Source organism: Stegostoma tigrinum, chromosome 23, assembly GCF_030684315.1.
Source record: "Stegostoma tigrinum isolate sSteTig4 chromosome 23, sSteTig4.hap1, whole genome shotgun sequence".
In the NCBI taxonomy this organism is placed as follows: Eukaryota; Metazoa; Chordata; class Chondrichthyes; order Orectolobiformes; family Stegostomatidae; genus Stegostoma; species Stegostoma tigrinum.
This window is the reverse complement of record NC_081376.1, coordinates 41,476,839-41,493,648: the sequence shown is the minus strand read 5'-3', so window position 1 is coordinate 41,493,648 and position 16,810 is coordinate 41,476,839. Positions and strand designations below refer to the sequence as shown.

The window sequence follows — 16,810 nt, the reverse complement described above, 5'->3', positions numbered from 1 at the left end:
ACAGACAGATACATGGCAATGGAAATAAACTCAAATAAGTCAATTTTTTAAAAAATAGAAGCATTCAACTAGACCACTTAGGGGAGAAAATGACTTTAGTGGATTTTCAATCGTAATACAATTATCAGAATTTAACATTACAGCATCAGTTCCACAAAACAGCTTGCTCATTCACTGCATCACCGATTCTTAAAGATTTTAATGATGGACAACTTCAGTCTCTATTTCTGCATTTGGCCTTAACCACGAAGACATTATTTTTGTCTACATGAAAGAAAATGGTCTCCTTTTTAAAGGAATTAAAACTGTTCTTGTAAGAACCACTTCCTGGCTTGATTGCTGCTGGCCTGACTTCCAAAATAACTTTTCCATGGTTTGGAAATATTTTAAAATAAAATTACAGGGAGAACTGGACTTGCTAGACTTCGAGGCTGGTGTTTCCACAGATGATGAGAATCCCAACGCTGTTCCAGTTTCAGAGCCGATCTGTAGGCAAGGTCAAAAATCACACAACACCAGGTTATATTCCAAGGGGTTTATTTGAAAATGCAAGATTTCGGACTTGAGCTCCTTCCTCGGGCTAGTGTGACTCAGAAAGAGACAGACAGAGCATATAAGCAGAAAGGTAACAAGCCTAAAACTGGCCACCTCTTGTGAATCTTTAATCAGTTATGAAGGAGACTACTGATTCCTCTTAAGTCATTGGCCCAAGATAATTAAAGGTTTTTACCAATGTATACAAGAGATGACACCTCTGGTCAGACAATGCATTTTAGGTGTGAGGTCTTGCTTAGAATCTGTGTTTTAAACTGGCATCAGGTTTTCTTTTTGAGCAAAACAGAATATGTCTCCAACTACACAAACATCTTGGATGAAATAATTCACGTGTGTGTCTGTGTCTGCTTTTGTATATATTTATGTGTTTGCAAGAGGGGAGGAGGGACAAAGGCAGAGAGAGAGAGACAAAGAAAGAGAAAGAGAGAGGGTCTGAGTGTGTGTGCATGTGCGTATAGCATGGTGAGGTCACCTGTAGTGCGACATGAACACAAGATCACGACTGAGGCCATTCCCATCAGCCTCTGCTCAGCCAATTTCCATACCCATGAGGATGGCCTCAGTCATGACCTTGGGTTCATGTCGCACTACAGCTGACCCCACCACATTATTCTCTCTCACACACACACACACACACACACACACACACCCCTCTTTCATCCAAGATTTTTATATATTTGGAGATACATTCTGTCTTGCTCAAGAAAACCCTGGCCCCTATTTAAAACATAGACAGAGTCTAAGCAAGACATCATGCCTAAAATGCACTGTCTCAACTCTTGTACATATTGATAAAACCTTTATCTCAGGACGATGACTTGAGAGGAATCAGGATTTTGCATTTTAATCATTAGTCTCCTTTGTAACTGATTAAAGATTCAACAAGAGGCGCCCCATTTTAGAATTGTTACCTTTCTGCTTCTCAATTCTATGTCTCATATCCTCTCTCTTACACTATGTCTGACGAAGGAGTTGAACTATGAAAGTTTGTGTTTTCAAATAAACCTGTTGGAATATAGCCTTTTGCCGTGTTATTTTGCCCTTGTCCACCCCAGTCCAACACCGGCATCTCCACATCTGATCTGTAGTCATTTACACCAAAAAGGTACTCATACTAAACGGAACAGTTTTTTAATATTAAGAAAATCTGACACTTATAGCATCATACACCCCTGAGCATCTGAAAGCATATCAACATAATTAATTTTGTAGATTTGTTACCCTTTAAAAGAATATTAAAAAACAGTATAAAAATAAAACTAAATTAGAACATCTAAAATTACTGATGGAGTGTGGGACAAGAATGAAGTGGTATTCTCTGGAACAATACTTTTTTTGGGAAAGGAGTAAAGAGAATATGGCATTCTCTTTAAAACATTAAAGATGATTCGGTTTCTAGGTCAGAATTACTTAGCCAGAGATGAAGGTGTTGAAAAATCCAACTGATGCCACACTTTCTGCAAATTTCAGCCCTAATATTAATAATGTACTTGACTATGAATAGGTTTTGGTGTATCAAAATCTCACCCTTTAATCTCTCAGAATTGGATTTGTACATTACTAGCAAAAGTCAGTTCCCTGTTATAATATCCATTTCACAATCATAACAATTTGAAATGTTTGTCATTATTTGATTTAAAATAAATGCAGCACACATGGTACTCAACTATTAAACTTTGAAGTTACAAGACTATAATTAGCCAAGGTATTGGAATGCTACTGGAGTGAATGGAAGGAAAAGAGAGAGAAAATAATCTATGAGTGAAGCATAAAAGCAGCAAAGCATGATGGATATATTAAGCAGGACAATGTTGGATCTAACTGTGATATCTCCCCCACAATCCTTCAGTTAGTTGGCCCCTCACACTTTAGGCCAGTAGATGTACATAGATATTACCAATGGACACTTCCAGAACACACACACAAGAAAGGTTTACACAAGCTTCAGTCTGGTAAGTTAAAGTTATTTGCATTTGATGCAAGTACTCAGGGAAGAAAAACAAGATATTTTAGTTGAGTGCATTCAGAAACCCAATTACACCAGTTACCATACGACTTCAACATTCCAATAGGCCATACTGATAATCGGTACATTATAAATCATGGAAACTATAAAACACTCTAGACACGACAATGATATTGAGAGTTTCAGAAGGAAAATCGGAGGCCTAGATGTTTGCGTTGAGAAGAAGGAGAGGCTCCAGATGAAACTGTACCACAAGTGTTAATAGATGAGGCTGATGAGCTTTTCTCCTTCTTCAATACCCACTCCCACTTGAAGTACCCACATCCCTTACTATTTTCTACATTCCTTTTCCTGACTGTGCAAGAATAGAAGGCTTTCCCTTGATTTGGTCCCACTTTAGATACAGTAAGCCTCTTAGTTCTCCGACCACAGCCACATAGCGGAGGAGTGATCTTGTCACTATTCATTTTTTGAAGTACCTTGTGGGAATGGGTTGTTGGAGGAATAACTTTAGAAACTGGCTTAGTAATGGAAGGCAGAGAGCCATTAGATGACAAGTCTTTGTCTGTATATACAATAAATGATTGTCTTTTAGAAGCATGATGTTTGAAAGGACTTGAATGCGTATCCTTTCTTTTAACGCCAATGCATAAAGAATTATTTGATTTAGGGGACTGAACAGAATATGTAGATTCAGTGCTTTTTCTGAAAGAATTGGACCAAACTTTGGAATCCTTCATGCCAGGTACTTTGAAGATGGACTGACCCTCAGTTTGCTTCATTACTTCAGCAACATCATAGATGATTGTTTGAGGGCTCCTATATATGACTTTCTGTTTCTTCCTAGCTTCTGATCGACCAGTCAATTTGTCATTCTTTCTATTCTTTAGTGGCGCTCCAGGAATTGGGCAGTCTGTGATCTCCTCTTCAAGCAAACTTGATTCTTTACAGTTTTGCTCTTGTTCCTCATAATCTAGGGGATGCTCATTACCTGACAAAGGTAGTACAGCAACCTCTTCCGAATTTTCCCAAAGAACGTCAGACTCTAACAAGCTATCATCCAGGTCAGAAAAACTTGTAACAGACTCAATAGTAGTTGACACAAGCAACAGGTTATTTGGACTATCGCTGGGTTTAGTTTCTACATTCCCCACTGTGATCTGACTTTTAATATTATTGATCAAATGTAGTCCAGGTTTCTGTGCTTTACACAGATTGGTGGGAGCAGAAAGTCCATTGATTAGAGTCCTGGGAGATATTAAATTCTTGCGGTGGATACTGACATCATTGCAATTTCTGGAATCTATATTCTTCGTAAGATGGCTGGCAGATTTGGTACATGAAGTCAAAGCTGGTTGCGTCTGCTTCACTATGTTATTATGTTCACAGTTTGTCCTTGTATGTCTATTTTCAGCCCTCCCTAGGTCAGAAACATTGTCAGAAATTGAACAAGTTGCGCTGCCATTGCCTATAGCTTTCGGACTTGCATGGGTGATTTTGGAATCTTCAAGAGAGTTTGTCGTTGGTTGTCTTACAATAGGATTCCTCATGGGTGCAACCTAATGAAAATGCCACAATTATGGTAATCACTTCAAGATTGTTTGATCCTGAACATTTAAAGCACCAGGTATCAAAATTACTTGAGTGACCTAACTCATAAATGTCACATATTTATCTTATATTTAACAGGTCCAAAAGGGATGAAGGTCTGAAAGCTCACAAATGGCCACTCACCCGATCTAACGACTTGGTGATTTTCATGGTACAGCCATCACATATCATCTGCCAGGCAAGGTGAGCAGTGTTGCGGGCATCGTCCAGGCCTGATTTGAACATGATGAGTGAAAAGCCAGAGTAGTGTGAATAACAAACATTACATTCTGCGTTCACACACACATTTTGAGTAAGACTTGCTTGCTGATTACTACAGTTTAGACAACTTTTCATCTAAATTTGTCACTTTCTACATCATCCTTTTGCCCATTGCGAATTTTGAAAGGTGCCTTCATTATATGAGAATAAATCTTGCATTCTCAAGGACATTCTACAGTATTTTAAGAAAGAAATGATTTTCATTTACTTGGGAAAGCTTTATTGATATGAGTCAATTGCTGACTCACTCAAAAAAAATGTTTAGACTAAGTGCTTTAAAAGGACCACAAGTTGCTTGATTTAATTGACTGATGAAATGGAAGATGCAATTAAAATATTTTGAGCACATTGGGTTGAGACTAACGTGTTAGCCGGGTTATAATGGTTAAAGAGCATAAAGTAGGAATAAAAAAAGTCATTTACAGATAAGCAGGCAGTTACTAATGGGATGTCACAGTAATCAGTGCTAGGGCCTCAGCTTTTTACAAGCTAAATCCATGACATCAATGATCACAACATATCCAAGGTGGTTCATGATATAAAGTTGGATGGCAAAATAAATTGTGAGAAGGACATAAAGTCAGCAAAGGCTCACAGTGATTAAAAAGGTGGCAGAGGGCATACATTGTTGGAGAAATGCAAAGTTATTCACTTTGATAGGAAGAACAGAAAATATTTTTATTTTAAAGTGCTAAGTAGTTTTTAAGTACTGCAAAACCATCACGTACTGGTGCTCAAAAAGCCATTCTTACATGTGAAACAAGAAAATTAGCACAGATACAATAAGCCATTAGGAAGGCAAAGGATACATTAGCATTTATTGCAAGGGGTTTGGAGTATAAGAATAAGGACATTTTCAGCAATTAGACAGGCTATAATGAGACTATGTTTTGGAGTAGCATATGTTGCTTTGGTCTCTGTACCCAATGAAAGATATACTTAGAACATAGAACATAGAACATAGAACAGTACAGCACAGAACAGGCCCTTCAGCCCACAATGTTGTGCCGACCATTGATCCTCATGTATGCACCCTCAAATTTCTGTGACCATATACATGTCCAGCAGTCTCTTAAATGACCCCAATGACCTTGCTTCCACAACTGCTGCTGGCAACGCATTCCATGCTCTCACAACTCTCTGCGTAAAGAGCCTGCCTCTGACATCCCCTCGATACTTTCCACCAACCAGCTTAAAACTATGACCCCTCGTGCTAGCCATTTCTGCTAATAAAATACAAAGATTCTTTTGATGGTTCACAGGATGATTATAGAAACAGGAGTAAACCATTAAGCCTGCTCAGCCATTGTAGAACATGGCAGATCATTTTCAATAAATGTCAATTTCTCCATGCTATCCCCATCTCCTTGGATAACATTAGTATCGAGAAATCAATATTTGCCTTGAACACAATCACTGAGCTTCCACAACCCTCCAGAATATAGAATCTCAAAGATTCAAAATCCTTTGAGTGAAGATATTCCACATCTCAGTTCTAGATGGCTTACCCCTTATTCTGAGGCTGTGTCCCCTCAGCAAGGCCAAATTCTTTCTGCATTCAACCTGTCCATCTCATTACGTTTTTATAAGCTTCAACAGGATCACCATGTATTCTTCTAGAAGGTAAAGTATGCAGACCCAGTCTCCGTAACCTCTCTTCATAGGACAGTCTCACCACCTCAAGGATTAGTCTGGTAAACCTTTCCCTTTACGGCAAATATATCCCTCCTAAGTCTAGGGGACCAAAACTGTGCCCAACAATCCAGGTGCAGTCTAACTAAATTTCTGTACAATTGAAGCAGAACATCTTCACTCCTCTACATAAATCCTTTTGTGATTAGGAAGGCAAATTGCCTAACTTACTTGTTGCAGCTGCAGGTTGGCTTTCAATAACATACAAGGAGGATCAACGCAGGTTCCTTTGGACATCAACACTTGCCAATTTCTCATCATTTAAGAAATATTTTGTTCCTCTTAGCAAATATTTACCATCTACCATGTTCCAGTCTAGACAACATTCTGGGGACCTGGTTTGAATCCCACCACACAGATGGTGGAATGTGAATTCAATAAAATATTTGGAATTAAGAATCTAATGATGAACATGAACCCATTGCTGATTGTTGGAAAATCCCATCTGGTTCACTAATGTCCTTTGGGGAAGGGAACTGCCATCCTTACCTAGTCAAGCCTACGTGACTCCAGACCCACAGCAATGTGGGTGACTCTGAACTGCCCTCTGGGCAATTAGGGATGGGCAATAAATGCTGCTCTCAGCAATGCCCTCATTCCATGAATGAACAAAAGAAAAGATGAGATTTGATCTTATTGAAACATACAAGATGCTGACCACCAATGGGGAGGCATAGTCTTCAATACGGGGTGACCATTTAACTCTGAAAACACAATTATTTTTATTCAGTATGTTCTAAGTCTTGCTCACTCCAGAGGTCGCCTATTCCCATTTCTTATAAGAGAAAGGATAAGAAAGAGAAAGAATGAAGGGAGGAAAATAAAAAGGAGTAGGAGAGAGAAAGACAGAGTGAAAACAAGTGAGAAAAGGTGATAATTATAGAAATTAAGGGTAAAGAGCACCCATTATTTGAGCACACGGAGAAACTTTACCCCTTTAAGGGCTATCAATTAGATAATTTATTTAAATATTTTCCAGAGTAAAAAGAATCACTTATGACAATGGGGTAATGAGTTGGTGATGAACTATAAACTTGTAATATTTCACTTTGGAACTAAATCTAAATTGAAGAAAGATTGACCTTTGATCTCCTCCTTCACTAATACCTGTTAGAAATTTATGAAAGGGCAGTGGAAATCATCTGGAACTGTGTTCCCTTAAAAAGATGAAGCTAGAACACAATTGAAGATTACAAAACTTAGAGTAATACACGTTCATTAGAAAAACACACAGTTTATATAATCAAACTAAGAGTTAAGACAAGGATTAGTATGATATAATTAAATAGTGGAACAGACTCAAGGTGTTAAATGGCCTACCCCTGTACCATTTCCATTTCTATAAATCCAAACTACTGAGACAACAGTGTGTATACAATACTTACCAGAATGTTCACGGCCTGAAAACATGATGCCCAGATCCTGCAAAGCTCCATTCAGACCTTTTGGCTTTCGGTTATAGAACAGCTGCCACACAAATAAGTCATTTAAGACCATTTATCACAAAAACATTTAAATACGTTAATCCAAGCTATAGCCAGTGGTCATGGAACAACTCAGTTGCATAATTTGCTAAGCAGGAACATTTTTAAAAAATTGTGGATTTAACCTAAATGCTCTTCCATTATTGCATAGTCTTGAATGTTTTATTCAGACAACTTGACTGAGTTTTAAACTTTAATTTTACGCAAGCCAATTTTGTCCAGTTTTGTTTAACTCCAGATCAATGTAATTTTTAATGTCATTTTCAGACAGGAATAGAGGCAGGCGGAGTGAGTCACAAAAGGTCAGGGTCATTTTTGTGAATACAGGTTAAATGTTCAGTAAGCATCCACTAAGCAGTAATCTATCACCCGAGTATAAAGAATCAACATTAATCTAAGATGTAGCAATTGCTACAAAAGAAGAATTGTTGCCTGAATTGGGGGAACGTGTAGAGATCTGGACAACAGCGTGGGAAAAATGAACTTTTACAGCACAAATAGAGGACCAAGAAACTTACGGACTGTGCCACTTGGACCAATTCCCCATGACCAACTGAACTCTTGATCTTTATCTGCTACTTAAAAGTTCCATACAAATATCAGGGTCTGTGGATGTGAGTTTGCTCGCTGAGCTGGAAGGTTCGTTTCCAGACGTTTCGTCACCATACTAGGTAACATCATCAGTCAGCCTCCGAAGCAGCGCTGGTGTTATGCCCCGCTTTCTATTTATCTGGTTAGGTTTCCTTGGGTTGGTGATGTCATTTCCTGCGTTGGTGATGTCATTTCCTGTTCTTTTTCTCAGGGGACGGTAGATTGATTTGGAGCCAATGTGGTTGTTGACGGAGTTCCGGTTGGAATGCCATGCTTCTAGGAACTCTCGTGCGTGTCTGTGTTTGGCTTGTCCTAGGATGGATGTGTTGTCCCAATCAAAGTGGTGTCCTTCCTCATCTGTACGTAAGGATACGAGTGATAGTGGGTCATGTCGTTTTGTGGCTAGTTGATGTTAATGTATCCTGGTGGCTAGCTTTCTGCCAGTTTGTCCAATGTAGTGTTTGTCAAAAGGGGAACTTCAAACCAGCGTCTACAGGAAAACAACACATACGGACCAAATACTGAACTACAGGAGCAACCATCCCAACACCCACAAACGAAGCTGCATTAGAACATTATTCCAACGAGCCACCACACACTGCAGCACAGAGGAAAATCACCTATACAGCGTATTCAAAAAGAATGGGTACCCTATGAACACAGTCCACCGACTCCTCAGCAATAAACCCAAACAAACAGACAAAACGGGCTCAGAAACCATAACCACTCTCCCCTACATCAAAGACATTTCCAAAATGACTGCCAGACTACTCGGACCTCTTGGCATCAGGGTAGCCCACAAACCAACCAACACACTAAAACAGCAGCTAATGAACTTAAAAGACCCTATACAGATAACAAATAAAACGAACATCATCTACAAAATACCTTGCAAGAACTGTGACAAACATTACATTGGACAAACTGGCAGAAAGCTAGCCACCAGGATACACGAACATCAACTAGCCACAAAACGACATGACCCACTATCACTCGTATCCTTACGTACAGATGAGGAAGGACACCACTTTGATTGGGACAACACATCCATCCTAGGACAAGCCAAACAGAGACACGCACGAGAATTCCTAGAAGCATGGCATTCCAGCCGGAACTCCATCAACAAACACATTGGCTCTAAGTCAATCTACCATTCCCTGAGAAAAAGAACAGGAAATGACATCACAAACGCAGGAAATGACATCACCAACCCAAGGAAACCTAACCAGATAAATAGAAAGCGGGGCATAACACCAGCGCTTCGTTGGAGGCTCCCTGATGATGTTACCTAGTATGGTGACAAAACGTCTGAAAATGAACCTTCCAGCTCAGTGAGCAAACTCACATCCAGAACCTCAACCTGAGCTACAAATCTTCTCAAAACTCGCTATCAGGGTCTGTGTTTTAACTTTATGTTGGTCGGAATGTTGCATCAAAGAGCCTCAGAATCCAGATATTTCCAGAGTTTTAGTTGTTTGTGTTGTAGAGTAGGGCAAATGGAAAACTAAGGTGTGTTAGGGTGGAAACCATTTATTTTCCCAACTTTTGATATGGTACAAGGCAGTGGCATTTGCCTATTTTCTTTGCCTTCTCCATATTGCTGTGTTATTCTAGTGGGCTCTGCTTTACTTCAGATCAAGGACATTAATTTGCTTTCCACCACGCCTCCTCTATTTTTCTTCTTCTTTCTCAATTTGGGTGCTGGTGGGCCTCTTGAGACTTTTACAGCAATGTATATGCATGGTCTTGTGTCCCTTTAATAACTATCCAATTGTTTCACCACTAACATTTTTATATCAATTTCCTTCACAGTTTTATGTGATTCAATTCACTAATCGTTCAACTAAATTACGCCCTCTTGATGATTTTAGTATCTGTTGATATTTTTCCTTCCTTAAACACAGTTATTCTAGTTAGTACATATACTTTTATTCGCAAAGCTAAAAATTAACAGTAAAAAAGGGGATAATGTAACTGAAGCCAAGTACGCAAAGACAAAAACAGAAGTTGCTGCTAAAGCTCAGCAGGTCTGGAAGCATCTGTGAACAGAAAATCAGAGTCAACATTTCAGATCCGCTGATCTTTCCTAAGAACTGTTTTACAGCAGCTGCAGTTCTTTTGGTTTTCATTTAGTTCACAAAGATATCGGGCGAGACCATTTCCAACCCATGTGCATACCTTGTAGGTTCCTCGAAGATCAATCCAGCTGTTGAGAACAGTTGGTTTTCTGATATCTTTCCTTTTACATTCATAGTGCAAACACACTCCCAGATCCCAGTCTATATAAATCAAAAGGAATGTGGTTAAATATAGCATGTAAAATTCTGATTCATACCCACACAGTGGAACTCATACATAAGTTCCAAAGGTGGAAATCTAAAGGTCACAAGTTAAAATACGACAGAAATAGTTTCAATGTAAAGGTTACATGCAATGAGAAATTTTTTGATTTGATATGATATCTACTTTTTAAAATTGAGCACATATGTTGACTACTGTGCATACAAAATAAAATCATTGGAGGAGAGGTGTAATTGCTTTTCAAACAGAATAAATAATAATCAAAATATTTTTGGCTTTTATAAATTGTTGTGTATAGTTCTAGTATAGATCTTCAATGCTTAAATAAAATAAACAGCGTACATTGATTACCACTGCGACCATACCTGACCACGTTACAAAAGCACAAGGTCTTGACTCAAGGCCACACAGCTGAGACACATCATTAATGAAAACAATGCTCTTGTCTTGCTGAAGCTTCTGAATCCAGCGGGAAAACTGCGACAAGCATATTGCAAGAGGAACTCCAGCTTCGACTTGCCACTGGAAACGTTAAAGATAACAGTGAACACACTCGTTTCCAAAGTTTTCAATAATCACACATGCAAAATTCTACAACTGTACACCAAACAGAAATATCAGGATCTTAGTATATTGCAAAAATATTGAAGATTCCTCATTTATTAATATGGAATTTGAAGACATGTTGGCTTCTGGCAGTCCAGGTGCCCCATTCAGCCCTCAAGCCAGTTCTGCCACTATGATCTGTACTTCAACTGCCTTTACCCAACTTAACGTTATATTCCTCTATACCCTTACTTAACAAAATTCAATGACTGATCCTTGCTCATCAATCAATGATGTAGTTTCTGAATCAACTCGGTACATAGAAATGGTGAACCAGTGAAACAAATTCTAAAATTTTAATAAAAGATAACAGGAAACATTTTTCTAACTCAGCTTTGTGCTGGCTGGACCACAAAGGTTTATGAACCCTGCTTCAAAAGAGGTGAGTTTTACTGGGGGACCCGCAATTTTAAAAAATGTCTTGCTGAGAGGAACAAGGAGACTTGCTTGTGAAGCTTTTTTTCTTACACTCATCAGGACAGAATCACAAGAATACCAACCTCAAAGTTAAAAACACTTCTAAGTTCTGTTCAGAGTTAGTTCTTTTGAGATTTGATATTCTTACGATCCTGTCCCGATGAATATAAAACAAAAAAAAATTCAACAGTACATCTCTCTTTTTCAACGAAGGTCTTCTATACCACAATGCAGCAACTTACTAAAAGTAGAATAAGGTTACATTTGCCCTAGTATGTTCTGCAACATTTCAACAAAAAAGGCATCGCTTCCTTAGATACTTTAGACCCATATTGTAATAAATACCTGCTTAATGCCAGTAAGTTCCATGCAGAACCCAGACAGGAGTGGATGTTCCTGAGGCTGAACATAAGTGTGAAATTCAACCTCAATCTCTCCATTGGAAGTATTGAGTAGCACTGCTGGAAATTCAACTAGATTATAGAAAAATAAAGAAAAACACTTCAAAAATCAGTAACATAGCACCCAACCCAGGAAATATTTTACAGCAAACGTTTCATGGAGTCCCTAGAGTCCAACAACACGGACACAGGCCTATTGGCCCAAACTGGTCCATGACAATCAAAATGTCCGTCCAAACTAAGCCCATTTCCATGCACTTGGCCCATATCGTTCTAAACCTTTTCTATCCATGTAATTGTCCAAATGCCTTTTAAACTTTGTTAACGTACCCACTTCAACCACTTCCACTGACAGCTCATTCCATATGTGTACAACCCTCTGTGTGAAAAAAGTTACCTCTCAGGCTCCCATGTATTCTTTCCCTTCTTACCTTAAAACTGATGCCCCCTAGTCCTCGATTCCCCAACCCTGGGAAAAAGACTGAGTGCATTCACCTTATCCCTGCCTCTCACGATCTTATACACTTCTCTCAGATCCTCCTTCAGTCTCCTATGTCTAAAGAAAAAGAGTCCCAGCTTATCCAAGCTCTCCCTGGAACTCAGTCCCTTCAGTCCTGGCAACATTCTTGTAAATTTCTTCTGCACTCTTTCCAGTTTAAATAACATTCTTCCTAAAGCAAGGTGACTAAAACTGAATAGAATACTCCAACTGCAGCCTCAATGTCCTGTGAAATTGCATCATAACTTCCCAACTTCTGTACTCATTAACCTGACTGATCAAGGCCAGTGTGCCAAAAGCCTTCTCCACTGCTCTGTTCACCCGTGGCTTCACTTTCAGAGAACCATGCACCTGAACTCTAAGGTCCCTCTGTTCCGCTACACTCCTTAAGGCCCTATCATTCATCATGAAACTCCAACCTGGATTTGATGTTCCAAAATGCACATCTCACACTTATCTATATTAAACTCCATTTGCCATTTCTCAGCCAACTTCCCCAGCTGATCAAGATCCTGCTGCTCTTTCTGATAACCTTCCTCACCACCCACGACCTACTTCAGTGTCATCCACAAACTTACTAATCATGCCTTGTACAGTCTCATCCACAAGTTTCCTTCCATAATTTTAAGTATGTTTGATCCAATTTGGATATTATAATCTTACATAATTTTTCTAAAGTAGAAAAGTATCCTTAAGCTATTCACAAGGAGCATTATCAATCAAAATTTGATGACAGCAAGCCATAGGTGGTGGTATCAGAACAGATCATTAAAAGCTTAGTCAAGGACCAACATAAAGGGCAGAGAGCGAGGCCAAGAACTGGAGCATTTTAGAGAAGGGATTACAGAGTTTAGGGCCTACATAGTTGAAAGCATGGAAATGGATAAGCATGGAGATTAAAATCATGGACAAGCAAGAGGCCAGAAGTGGAAAAGCACAAAAATCAACAAGGAGAGCATATCACTCACCTGCCCTTTACCAAATCATAAAACTTCTCAAATCTCTTACCCTGCTTAAAGGTTGCATCTTTCTCCTTTGAGAAATGTAACAAATCACACAGAAGTTACAACACAAAAGAAGCTCCTTCAATATACATGATAAAGTGATGGCAAACTGATGTAGACATTTATACTCACTTATTTCTGGACTGTAACGAGGCCTCCCATCTTTCCAGCAAGTCGATTCAAAATCAATGATAATTAAATATGAAAAAAACTGATCTGCAAAGTACAAAGAGTTAACTTAGATTAGTTTTCACAGAGAACTGGGGTCTGCTGCATAGTTTTGATGTTTAGGTCCTAAGGTGGAATGGTATTTATCCCACTCTGTCCAGATAGTTAATTTGCTCAGATACCTTAGGGACAAAGCAATTATAAAAAACACTCTAAAATAAAAATCAGACGATAATTGAAGAAACTTTCCAGTACATGAACAATTTATGTAAATCTCTATTTCCAGGTTTGTAAAACTGGTAAATTAGTCTTAAAAACCATTGGAAAAGGCTCTCTATTGATACAATTATTTTCAAGATTTGTTCTGCCTCTAAAATGTAAACCAAATTCTTGCATTTAAAAAAGTTAAAAAAAAAACAAGGATAAATTTGTTCCATGTAGATTCTCACACCACAATCCCATTTGGAAGTGCACATGTAAACTTGTCACACCATACTAACACCTGTCAGTGGAGATGAAGCATCACCATTACAAGCAGGTACAATTAGGAGAGTTTAAGTTTGAATCTGAACTTTCTATTGTAAGTATGGAGATAGGAACTTATAAATGGAAATATAAAAGTCAAGTAGAAAGTGTATAACTTTAAATTGGCAAGTGAATTACATCTGCACTTCCAAATCTTCTCTGCCCAGTAACCTAACTTCAGCTAAAGATTGACTCCAAGTATAGAATAAATATCACATGGCACTTACTGGATTTGGGTTTTTTGTTGACCTCAGGAGATGGTGACGAGTGTTTTCTAATTATGCCAAGTTGCCTGAAAAAATACAGGAAAGATTACATGAGCAAACCAGTTCAGTTAAAAAAAACTAACAATGCTGGTTAACTTCAATCAGCAATCCCAATAAACTTAAAGCTGAATTTGTTAAACCACGTGTCCATTTTAAAACTGTACACTGCAATTCCATTTAAAGTAAAACAAAATAAACTAATCTTTACCAGCTGTGGACATATCAAACAATAAATGTCTCAATCCAATTGTTAAGGTTTGCTAATATCATACCCCTAAAATTGAGAGAAACAAGTGGTGGGTGTCAATTGTTTTTGAGCACGTATAAATAAAGGATAGCTACATAACTCGGGTTGTGTGATGAGGATTTTAACTCTCAGTGAGTCAATAAACTCTTCCCACAAAGAAAACTGGGTATCTTGGGCTAACATGGAATTTATTAACACTGGAGACTAAAACCTATGTAGGATTCCTGGCAGTTAAGGAAGCAATAACCATCAAATTCTACACTACTGACCAAACACATTTACAAAGAATAAAATGTAAAAAAAAATAAACTGTCAGCCCTCATCTAACAAATGTTACTATCATAAGAAATTAATCAAGAGTAGGAATCCTGATCACATCACAATTACTGCCCAAGTTCACCTCATTCAAAGTAAAACAGCAAACAAAAGGTGAGAACTGTCAGCAAATGTTTTTTCTTCATAATATGCAAGAATTGTGCAACATCTTTGTTCAACTATCCTTGCATGTATTTGAATATCCTAATAAACATCTGCAATAAGGAGTCACAAAATCCAAATTGCACTGACTCACCAATGCTCCTTGAAACCAACTATTTCTGCTACATAGATGAACTAAGGCAGCAGATGCATGAGAATAATCATCTGCAATTTGCCCTTCAAGTCCCAGTTTTGAGGAAGGGTCACTGGACCTGAAACGTTAACTCTGTTTTCTCCTTCACAAATGCTGCCAGACCTGCTGAGCTTTTCCAGCAACTTTTTTTTTGTCCCATATCATTCTGACCTGGAAAAACATCCTCCACTGTTGTTGGAACTCTCCAGAATTTACATTCCACAGGCTGCAACAGCTTAAGGCGGCAGCTGACCACCACTTCCAAAAGAAAATTAGGGATGGGCAATGAATGCCAGTCTTGTTAGCAGTGTTTACATTTGGGATGAACAAAAAGAAGAATTAATCAACTTTGGGCTAAACTTCTTTTAAAAACTAAACATTTTTGAAATCACACCAAAGTCTTGTGGGATACTTTACTGTGTCAAAGACACATTCAAAATACATGCTGCTGTTACAGAAACTTTATAAGTGAAGTGCAGATACCAATTTAACCCTCCCTTTCCCCTCCCTCATTTCTTCACAGAACAATGACGTCCCATCCCACCAGCCCCCATATTTGATAGATGATGTGCCACCATTTCTTGCACGATGCAGTAACTAAAATCTTACCCTTCCCTTTCAGTATTATAAAGAGCATTCCCTCTAAAACACCTCGAACAAATACCCTTTTCCTTCACATATAGAGTGGGATAACTGTTTTTGTGACTCCTCCCCAAACAAGAAACACTCCTCCATCGTGAAACTGCAATCTACTTGAACTCTTCTCAGTTTAGTGAACTTCTCACGAAGTAATTTGTTTTGTAATGGGGAGACTGACAGCTTTAAGGAGAACCTCCTGATCAGTCCACAAGCCCTTAATCTCAGATTGTGGTCTCCTATTGATTTAACCACAGCTCCCACATTATTCCCACACTGGCCCTTCTCCCCTTGGTCTGCAGCAGCTTTCAGAAGCAGAATTTCATCCTTCCGTTGGGCACTTTCCAGCCCTTTGGCCTCACAACAGAGTTCATTACTTCAAACTATAATCTCTACTACACTTATTACATGTGACTTCTCTTTGCTGCTTCTGGTTTCACTCGTTTGTTCATTTCTCTTCTTTGCTTTGATGTAAACAACTGCTATCCATCACTCTGACCTTTAGATATAAATCACTTGGTTACTTTACAAACCCTAATACTACACCGTTTGGCACCTGGAACCCTACTGTCACTGAATCTCTTGTATCCTAGAACCTGTCACAGATCTTACGGCTGTTCTTCCTCCCTCCTTTCATTTACAATGTTCAGTTTTAACCAAAGAGAAACATGAATGTCTGACATCCTCTTACATTTTCCCATGTTGCTTTGTTTTAATACCTACTTAGCAAGTAACTTCGTTGTCATTATCCAGTGAACACCGTGGTAATAAAAATTAGCTACAAAGGCTAGGAATTTATTGTTGAAGCACTAAAACTAATAGCTACAAACTACTCGTTAAACAGCAGCTGGAACGTTGTATTCAAATTTGCCGCCACTACGATGTCGTCACAACCAGCGCGCGACATCGATGCGATCAAGGCTGCTGCAGTTAGGTCTGTTAGGGCGGAGCTTGGAGGTGGAGCATCGGT

The 16,810-nt window shown here is 38.7% G+C and overlaps 2 protein-coding genes across 2 annotated transcripts in view; one reads left to right on the top strand and one right to left on the bottom strand.

Moving 5' to 3' along the window:
- Positions 1-1,452: 1,452 nt before the first annotated feature.
- On the bottom strand, positions 1,453-16,706 carry eri2 (ERI1 exoribonuclease family member 2). The gene is made up of 9 exons (XM_048551838.2): positions 16,564-16,706; positions 14,309-14,373; positions 13,521-13,604; positions 11,830-11,957; positions 10,827-10,983; positions 10,339-10,439; positions 7,471-7,552; positions 4,256-4,344; positions 1,453-4,080 (listed from the first exon to the last, which is right to left on the bottom strand). The coding sequence occupies exons 1-9, from the start codon at positions 16,584-16,586 to the stop codon at positions 2,704-2,706; spliced, it is 2,106 nt and encodes a 701-aa protein (XP_048407795.1). The 5' UTR covers positions 16,587-16,706; the 3' UTR covers positions 1,453-2,703.
- The window catches only part of LOC125462176 (RNA exonuclease 5-like), a 54,858-nt gene continuing 42,012 nt past the window's right edge, over positions 3,965-16,810 (top strand). The window contains exons 1-2 of the mRNA XM_048551833.2: positions 3,965-4,103; positions 4,211-4,315. The gene's annotated coding sequence lies outside the window, so the exon portion shown is untranslated. The remainder of the gene's footprint in view (positions 4,104-4,210; positions 4,316-16,810) is intronic.